The sequence below is a fragment of the Atta colombica genome, unplaced genomic scaffold (assembly GCF_001594045.1).
Source record: "Atta colombica isolate Treedump-2 unplaced genomic scaffold, Acol1.0 scaffold140, whole genome shotgun sequence".
Lineage (NCBI taxonomy): Eukaryota > Metazoa > Arthropoda > Insecta > Hymenoptera > Formicidae > Atta > Atta colombica.
This window is the reverse complement of record NW_017259229.1, coordinates 840,188-850,925: the sequence shown is the minus strand read 5'-3', so window position 1 is coordinate 850,925 and position 10,738 is coordinate 840,188. Positions and strand designations below refer to the sequence as shown.

The 10,738-nt window shown below is 31.4% G+C and overlaps 1 protein-coding gene and 1 pseudogene across 2 annotated transcripts in view; both read right to left on the bottom strand.

Annotated features, from left to right (window-relative positions):
* The window catches only part of LOC108684830 (mucin-5AC-like), a 14,243-nt gene extending 9,249 nt beyond the window's left edge, over nucleotides 1-4,994 (bottom strand). For both annotated transcript variants that reach the window (XM_018189340.1, XM_018189341.1), the window contains exon 1: nucleotides 4,348-4,994. In XM_018189340.1, the coding sequence (XP_018044829.1) occupies nucleotides 4,348-4,370 (23 nt within the window). In that variant the 5' untranslated portion in view covers nucleotides 4,371-4,994. The remainder of the gene's footprint in view (nucleotides 1-4,347) is intronic.
* A 2,487-nt stretch (nucleotides 4,995-7,481) lies between these two features.
* LOC108684762 lies at nucleotides 7,482-10,322 on the bottom strand (annotated as a pseudogene).
* Between the last annotated feature and the right edge of the window lie 416 nt (nucleotides 10,323-10,738).

Genomic DNA, 10,738 nt, shown 5'->3' with positions numbered 1-10,738 from the left:
ATACTGGATATTGAGTATATTTTACATGAGGTAATCGTATCAGTGGTAGAAACATATTCCTTTCAACGCGTATAAACTTTATTATATACGATAACAGAATTGTAGGTATATATATATATATATATATATATGTATGCGTGTGGCGCGTGCGCGTTGTGTGTGTGTGTGTGTGTGTGTGTGTGTGTGTGTGTGTGTGTGTGTGTGTGTGTAGAAAGTTGCTGATACTGATGTATAGGTAGATCTCCTAAAGAGAAACAATACTCCCTTATTTCATGGAAATTAACTCTTACACTTTATTAATACTGATCAAATGATCTGTTTAGACTAAAGAAATAAGAACTCATTATATTCATATATTTGTTCTACATATAATCAATTAAAAATGAATTCTACAAATACAAAAATAAAATTCTTTTTTTGCAAATTGTATAGTTTAAATAATAATGGTTATTATTGATAATATACCATTTTATATGTTTATATTTAGTTCACTGTTTCTTAAATCAGCTTTATTTAAATTTTTTTCTTATTTTTTTTTATAATACAGCTTTACATAGCGTAAACACTGTACACAAATTAAGAATTCTGAAACTTTGTGTGTGTCAGCAATAAATTGTATTTAATTACTTAATATCCAATTTTTAAAATTATAATTTAAAATTGATATAGAAGTATCTCAAAAATTTTTAAACTTAAACTTTGAAATATTTATAATTTATGAATTAGTTAGAACAAGATCTTCAAATAATTAAATTGTTACATATTTACATATATTTTTGGGTTTCTGTAGATCTAGAAAAGTTCTTTATATAAACAAAAAAAATATTTGAAAGATTGTTTTAATTTTATTTTTAAAATCATTTCTTTATGAAATAAAAGAATTTATGGTTTTTACTTTTATATGTTTGTACAAAATATTCTACATCTTATATTTTCGATTAAAATTTTGTGAGCTGTAGTAAAAAATGAAAGTAAAGTCGTAAGCAAAATATTTTAAGTTTGATAATTAAGAGATCAAGAAACATAACGGCGCATCCCGTCTATCTTGTTAGATCGAAAATGGAAGTTTAATATAAGAATTTATCGCGAAATCGTATGGAGAAAGCGGTCTCGCTTACAAGCGCGCGTATCTGCATAAACATACTGCGTACGTAGGTATCTCCAGTGGCACGAGACACTGGCATTACGTAAGTCACAATATTACGGCAAAAGCCTATTACAGCCTGTAAATGTTTTTCATGCCGCCTACGAAATACAGTTCTCTACACATAAATTTGCTGAAAGTTAATGGGAAAAAAATGCAAAATTCAGAATATCTAGAATTTTTATTAATTTTCTTTTTACTTTTTCTTATCTAGCATCATAAGTTATAAAAGATAAATATCATGTAAAATATATATGTAATAATTTAATTATTCAAAAATTTAATAGCATAATACTTAAATATTTTTCAATCAATGAATTATTTATAGTAAGCATTTTTTAAAAATATTAATTACAAAGCTAATTGAATTTTAACTAATTTTCTTAAATTTTCTTAAAATAATTTAGTTTTGTTTTTTAGATTAATCCTACGCGCAAATTTATTTAACATTTTAATGACACGAATGTGTTAACGAATTCAGAATAAAATTTTGTTTGTAATATTGAATTGGAATATTTGCACTTATTGCAAATAGGGTAAAGCGAGGTAATTTTAGGTTAATAGGAATTTTTTTAATTGTATAAAATATTGAAGTACTTAATATATTCAATTAAACATACAAAACATGCATTATTGCATCAATTTTTTATACATTTTAAAAATTTCTGTTATTATCTAAGTTAATCTACTTCATTCTATCATAAAATCAGAAGATGAATAAACATTTAAAACACATTAGTTTATTAATATAAACTTTTTTTCGTGTATTGATAATTCTATGTCTGACGTTAAAATTGTATATATTTAATATGCAAAAGAATAATTATTCCACGTAATTTTATTTCTGAAATAATATATATAGAATATTAAATATATTTTATTCATATATTTTATATATACATATATTGTGTGTGTGTGTGTGTGTGTGTAATATTATATTTCATAGAAAAATAATTTGTTTTAATAATGTATTTTTTATTAGTAATACCATGAAATTAGATCATGCATTTAATGATGTGCTTTATCGAATAAAGCGTAAATTCGTTGTAAATTCGTATATTTGTGACGCTTTCGCCAAACGTAATAATAATAATCCAATATGTTGATTTATATACGTTTCCTCAACATATCTAATATTTTATAACGTTTAAGAAATGTTTATAAAACATGTGCTATTTGGAATGGACTCAAAGCATTTGACTATTACTTGCTTGTGTTACTTTGTGTAAATCTCTCACTTCCAAGGGAGTATAATCAATTGATCTCCGATTTTAATTTTAAGCTTGAATATGTTAAAATATAGACAAAAATAAGAGATACATTTTTTACGTATGACGTATAAAAAAATATTTCTCATTTTTGTCGTCAATATTTCAACATATTCAAAATATTAAAATCAGAGGGGATTAGTTGGTTGTGTTCCTAAGATTATTACCTAAGATATTTCTAACAAGATATTAGGTAATAATAAAATACTTGAAAAATCTGTAAATGAAACGTACGTAGAATGTGTTAGATTTATTTTGCTTTTCAATATATATCTTTTATTGAATGTATTAAAATAAATAATTATATGATACAAAAGATATATATATATATATATAAGCAGATAGAAAATAAATAGCCAATAACTATTTATTTTTGTATATTATAAGAATCTATATTTCTTATTTATATTATTACATATATATTTGTTATTAATTAATCATTACATTTACGTATTTCAATTATTTCTACATGATTAAACATCATAAGTTATGAGCCAGTTAGATTAATTCCTTTCTTTGATCGACAGTTTAAAATTGAGGGCACGTCTGGAAGTTTCTCCCAAATAAATTATATATACATTCTCCTGAAACTGTAAGTAATTGGCGTATCTAAGAGAGTGAGTCGCTGATTGCGTGCACCGTTCGCTACGATAATTCTCGTAATTTAGAAATAATATTGCTTGTGCCCATGAAAAATCGCTTTCCTTCATATCGATATAATCATTTATAATCATTAACTGTGATTTTTTTTATGAGTCGCTTAAACAAGAATTTTTTCATTATTCATAAAAGCAGTTTAATTGATGTAGTTTAATGAGAATTTTATAAATATTTCGTATATGGATAATTTTCTTGATACATTAGCATATTTTACTATCCTTGAAGAAATCTTGAATAATCATTAATATTAAAAAAAAATCTAGATAAAATAGTAATTAAAATTGTTCGTTAAATAGATTTTGTTTTATTGTTTGTTTTCGTTTGAAGCAAAAGTTGCATAACTTTTTTATAACGTGCAGAGGTATATGTGTGTATATGTGTACATATTTTCATGTATATATATATATATATATATATATAGAATTATACTACAAAAATCAAATGGAAAAATGAACATAAAATATTCAGTGATATTTATATAAAAATAATACGTAAACAGGAACTAATTTAGAAATGCAGTGCATAGCATGATTATAAAGATACGCATGAAGTGTTGACTGAAATTTAATTATCATTTTCAATGAATGTAGAAAGGAATTTTGATAGAGAAATTCAGATTCAAACAGACAAACTGTGTCGAATCTATAATTCTACATTATTATTCATGAGTAATCAACATTAGGTAATTAAGTTTTTGTAACTTCCTGAATTCTTAATATATTAGAAACTTTTAATATTTAAAATGTTTTTAAATACTTGAGAAATACAATATTATATTTTATATAACGTTTTATGTATCTTTTGAATATTTTTAATACAATGCATTTCATGATATTATGTATCCATCATTGGATATAAAATTTTAAAATTTTGATGTGTGTTCTTGTATTATATATACTAATTGAATTACTCATTTTAGAAAAAAAATTGTATATTTGATATTTTTATTAGTATGAAAATAGATTTTTCTATATTTTGCTACTTTTTATGCAGATTTGCATTTGCTTATAGAAAATATGTACATTATATGTATACATGCAATGTTCTCATTATCAAATCAGTTTCTTAAAAAAAATAAGTTTCTATCGTTTTTTTTTTCTATAAAGTAACTAATTCAATTATGTATAAATTTTTCATAACTAAGATTTGAACTAAGATTTTCAACAAAGATTTGACTCTCACACGCTTCAACACTGAGCTACGTAATATTTAACTCTCTCAGATAAAAGAGAGATGCGAAGGATTATATAGTTGACTGATTTCTTGAGTACTCACAGGAGCACGCTTCTTAGCCACATGTTTGCACTGCACACAATTTTCTTCCTCGTCTTGCTCGCCTTTCCTTCTTCCGTTTCTATCGTGATATGTGAACAGCTGCTTCAGATTAATGAAACTTCTCGATATTAGTATATACTCGGTATATTTCGGCACACTCAAGAATATCGATATATAGTCTTTCTGCGAATATTGATGTCCTATGTATGTGTCTATATCGTCACCGGACACTCGCGATCATCTCTGTCCTTTTGATCGATCACGACTGGCACTCGTCTTCCAGTTGCACGTAAAAAGATTTTATTGTTGATATGTCCACTGGGTTCTCCAGGATGTGCGCCTCGACCGACGTGACCTCCGTCCAGCTTTGTGACGTGACTTCGCCGACGAGGCGCGAAACGAATGAACGAATGACAAAACGAACGCGCACCGATAGACGGAGAAAAAGAAAGATCAAGTGAGAGTATGCATGTGTATGTGTGTATGTGTGTATGTGTGTATGTGTGTGTGTGTGTGTATGTGTGTGCGAGAGAAACGGAGAGTGGGAGACAGGGAGAGGGAGAGAGAGAGAGAGAGGAGAAAAAAAAAGAAAAGACAAAAAAAAGTGGAAAAAGAGGCACTAAGTAAAAGTAAGAGGTAGCCGAAGGACGTGGTGAGGGTATGAGAACGGTGGCGAATGCAGGCCTCTACTTATACCGCCACCCACCACGGCTATCCGGAGTGCACCCCACCAGCCCGTGAAAAGTGGACACCACGTAGTCGAACTCGACTCGACTCGGCTTGGTACACTCGATCGACACACCGGGGGCTACAGGAGACCCGAGAGATCCTGGCTGACTGCACGGCAGTCACTGGTTCGCCTGGCGGCATATATCTCAGTCCAACCACCTGACTTCTCACGATGTCCGATTCGACTTCGCGAAGCACCATTTCTAAAGTGTATTGAGTAGCCCCGTTTTCTCCGTCTCTTCGTTATTGTCTCTTGTTTGTACTGGGAAAGCAACGTGCGATTTCAACGAGCTCAGATTCTGCTTTATAAAGCTATCTATACAACACAGAACATTCTAGCGATGTTGCAGCAACATTGCAACGTTTCAATGACATTGCAACGTTGCTGCAATGTGGTTGAAATGCTCTGTGTTGTATGGGTAAAGATATACGGAAAAATAACAGATATGAAATAATATCTTGTTTGAGAAAGTGATTATAACAAGATGTTTCAGACATAATATTCGTGGGACTTTCGATTGCTTGTTGATTGCTTCCCGCTGCTATTAAATGATTCTAAAATTTCTCCTCATCGTAGTGTAAAATTAACACTGCTGATGCAATTTCGCTCATCCGGCAGATATCTTCGTCCCCTCTCTTTTTAAATCTCTGCTTCTCTTTTTATGGATGGAGGCTCCAGTTACGTGAGGAGGGATCTCATGAGGATTTCAAGGAACATCTCGATTAGCACAACTGCTTTCGTAATATGCAATTTCGCCTGAATCATTTCAAGTACATCGAAAAGGCGGTTCTTGCATTAGAAATGCGGAGCCGATCATGTCAAAAAGATCTTCGTAGAACGGTGACAAAATAAGAAAAGGGGCACGAGACCGTGAAATGTAGAATCGCTCTTTGACAAGTTGGTCTCTCTCCCCGCGACAATCAGTGAAGCGTAGTTCCGCCACAGGTATCAAGAGCGAAACGTGCTTGAAAGGATCGATAATCTTTATTGGGGCCATTGCATAAGCCGCTGCAGCATCTTTACTTCCTCCTACACTCAGCAAAGAGATATTTCTTCGTGGATTCTATTTCTTCGCCACGTTCCATTTTTATCACTATTCTATGAAAGTTGCACATTTATCTGTAGAGTATTAATTTATTTCTTGATGAGAATATTTTTTGTATTTTCTCAGAAACTTCCCGATTGAACATTTCCAGTGGATTCCTATGGGAATCTATAGGAAATTATATAAATATATATTTCAAATCTACGTAGGAATTCATACGCGCAATGAAAATCCACATAAAAATCTATATAGAAATCCACTTTTAAAGATTTTTATAAGACTTTTGATCCAAATCATTATTGAGAATCATATGAAATTTTATATGGATTTTCTATATAGAAAAAAATTTTCACCTGGTTTTTTAAAATAAAGCTCTCTTACCTTATTTGGTTATTCTATTTGAGAAATCAGAACTATGTCAGTTGTATTGTAATCTAGAATAATTTTTACTGAAATATATTGCTTCAATAAATTCTAAAATTAGAACTTCAACTAGTACTTAAATCAGTGACGAAACGAAGAAATCTAGTTAACGTCGGCATTTGATTCGTAGAGATTATCACATGTGATTCATGTAATTGTTGGCGAGAAATCATGCAAGACTTTTTCTAACAATAATTTACAAAGATGATGCTTGCCAATTGTCACCGTAGGTGTCAAGGTCCAGTGAAACCGATAGCCGTATAAATTATCCAGCCCGGAGCGTCACGCCAGAACCAGAAGGTAGTTGTGGCATTAAAGGTCTTTGCGTCTCGTTGCGCAAGAAGAATGTCGCTCCATTAGGACCAGACATGACCAGGTCATGATAATCGAATGAGTGTGGAGAATATCGAATGGTTGTATTGATTGTTTTTTGGGAAACTGTATTAAGACGATATTTAAGGAAAACGTTAATTGTTAATATTCGAAATCTTCTAAGCACGAAGTATTATTAGCGCGATGAAAGAGTGACAAAAGTAGGAGAGAAAAATAAAAGTAGGGAGGGAATAAAAGTAGAAATATTTTATTAGATTTCTTAACATATACATATAGCTAAATTTAAATTTTTCAGCAAACCATCCCTTCTATCTATAGTCAATTTGTTAACTGCAATATGATAAATGCGTAACTGAAGTTATACCGGCATCGATGACAGTAAAGTGTAGAACATAGAGTTAAAAAATCGCATGTATAGACATAGGTCTAAAAATAATTTTGTGCCATCAAAATAATTATAGAACGCTCAAATTGGTTGTTATCTAAAATTAAAAATTATGCAGCATTGCTTATTATACTTGACTCTATTATTATGCTTGAGTAATTATTTTGATGACTCAACAAAATTATTTGCAGATCTATGTAGCTAAATTTTTAAATACTTCAGCAAAAAAATTGCTTAGCCAATTTTCCAGATAAAAGACACCTCACTGCAGTTTGTATTTCACAAGACAAGATCATCGATCTCTTGTTGTAGTGCGCTAAATCTTGATGTCTCAGCAGAATTCTCTCGAACACATTAACAAAACTGTTCATGATGCTCATGGCTTTGCTGGAAATTCCAGTATCGGGACTTATTTTAACACTTGTAGTTAAATAGCATAACTCTTCTTCTTCTTGCGTTTCTTCTTCTTGTCGATTCTCAGAAGAACTAATGTTCTTCTGAGCTCGCCTTCTTCACCGCTTTATCACTGATTTTCGATGGTATGACGATATTAGTAACAAAACTCTTTGTGTACAAGTTGTGGACTTAACGAAGTCTGAGCGTCGATTTTTTTTTTATTTATAAAATGGAAAGAAATGAATCCAAAAGCACGAATTTAAAAAGAAAATTTTACATAAAAGGCATTTATGAATTTTATTTGCAATTTTATAAAACATTGTTTGAAAATTCGAGATTTTAAATAATAATCTTTCTGCTTCTCAGATACAAGATAATTGACTAATGTGGAGTATAAATTATGAGTCGAATCATTGATCGGATTCTTCAGTCAAGTGTTTTAATAACTACTTATACTTATAGAGATACATGAACTAGAAACAGTGATTCTCTGTAGGTGTATACTATGTGTAAGCAACTGATACATATGTATAAGTATGATGTGTATGTGTATGTATACGTATATATGTATCTACGAGACTTTCTCTCAGCGAGGAGCACCCGTGCGCGCCCATCGAATAGGCAGACACGTGAAACGCAAGAGAACAATATCTTTTTTGCTATGCAATTACACTCGCGCTATTACACTGCGAATAGAGTGTTATAACATAAAGTTCAATTGTCGGAACAAACTCTTTGCCACGTAGGCGAACGTAGTATTTGAACATAGCATTGTGCACTGAGTGGAACGGATCGTCGCGCAGAAAGTTCGTAAAACAATATTCAAATCGCAATATCTCGTCTACTCGTCCGGTAAGAATAGTGAAGCAACCGTGGGTGAGAGAGTAGGAATCCAATTGTGTAGAACATGATCGTTACTTTGCTGCCATCAATATAACCGCGGAATATACAATCTTCATCTCTTTTCGCAAGAGGACTAACCACAGTGCCACGAAAATCTGCCTAAACTTACAGCTCAGTTCCTATTTCGCTGCAAGCCACATTTGCAATAAGAATACAATATCATTTATAACGAATCTTTCGACACTCTGCCCGCAAGATATATTTTTATTTAGCAGAGAATGACAAATACCAAAGCAAGAAATAAATCACAATATTGTACATAATTAACGTACACAAATAATAATATCTCGTAGTTTGCTTCGATTGTATTTGCAATAAAGTCACTTTTACTTTGTAGGATTTTCCTCCAACCTGGCAAAAAATAAAAAATAAGAGGCAACATCACACGGTGTTCCCAAGCGGTCACCCATCCAAGTACTAACCGTGCTCAACGTTGCTTGACTTCAGTGATCAGACGAGAACTGGTAGTTTCAACGTGATTTGGACGTTGTCCGATTATTAGGTTTTTTAAGAATGGTTTTTTTTTTTGTGACTTGTGAGGTTTGTTCACGTTGCATGCTTCAAATTCAGAGAAAATTTTATAATTAGCCCAGTACTGACTGACAGAACATTGGCTGTTATTTGATAGCTAGTGAAACTTCAATAGTGATTGACAGAACTTTGGCCGTCAAATGACAGTCATAAAATTCGCTAAGTATTGGTTTGTTTATAATTGTTGACGTCTCCTGTATGGGAATAAAAAAATATTCTTGTATCTGTTACATTAATTTCATTTTTTTAGAACAAAATGTTTATTAATTTTTTATGATGATTTTTTATTGACAAAAAATAAAAAATTGAGAGATAACATCACACGGTGTTCCCAAGCGATCACCCATCCAAGTACTAACGGTGCTCAACGTTGCTTGACTTCAGTGATCAGACGAGAACTGGTAGTTTCAACGTCATTTGGACGTTGTCGGATTATTAGTATTTTTATGAATGGTTTTCATTCTTTTGTGAGGTTTGTTCACGTTGCATGCTTCAAATTCAGAGAAAATTTTATAATTAGCCCAGTACTGACTGACAGAACATTGGCTGTTATTTGATAGCCAGTGAAACTTCAATAGTGATTGACAGAACTTTGGCCGTCAATTGGCAGTCATAAAATTCGCTAAATATTAGTTTGTTTATAATTGTTGACGTCTCCTGTATGGGAATAAAAGAAAATTCTTATATCAGTACATTCATTTCGTTTTTTTAGAGCAAAATGTTTGTTAATTTGTTTTTTATGATTGACAAAAAATAAAAAAATTGAGAGACAACACGGTGTTCCCAAGCGATCACTCATCCAAGTACTAACCGTGCTCAACGTTGCTTGACTTCAGTGATCAGACGAGAACTGGTAGTTTCAACGTGATTTGGACGTGAGTACATAAGTTATCTAGGAATGGTTTTGTTTGATTTCATAACTTGTAAGAACTTTGTTCACGTCACATGCTTCAATATTTTACTCCTACTCTAATATGCTTGTTAGAGTAGGAACAAATCTATAATTATCTTGATTGAATTATCTTTTGTTTTTTATGCAGTGATGTATCATAAGCATTGTATTATATTGCTACATAAAAAAACAAAAATATGCAAATGATGATAGATTTGTTTGCGTTGCATACTCCAACCTGCTCCAACATGCTCTTACCATAACTTTTACTCGCCTGCTTTACTCTAACAAGTATATTACAGTGAATAGGAGTTGTTGTAGAAGCATATTGAAGCATGTTGGAAAATGTGATATTAACAAATTTAACAAATCCCAAAATCAGACAAAATCATTTCTAAATAACGTAAATAATCGAGCAACTTCCAAATCACGTTGAAACTACCAGTTCTCGTCCGATCACTGAAATCAAGCAACGTTGAGCACGGTTAGTACTTGGATGGGTGACCGCTTGGGAACACCGTGTGATGTTGTCTCTCAATTTTTTTATTTTTTGTCAATCATAAAAAACAAATTAACAAACATTTTGTTCTAAAAAAACGAATGTAACTGATATAAGAATATTTTTTTTATTCCCATACAGGAGACGCCAACAATTATAAACAAACTAATATTTAGCGAATTTTATGACTGTCAATTGACGGCCAATGTTCTGTCAATCACTGTTGAAGTTTCACTGACTATCAAATAACAGCC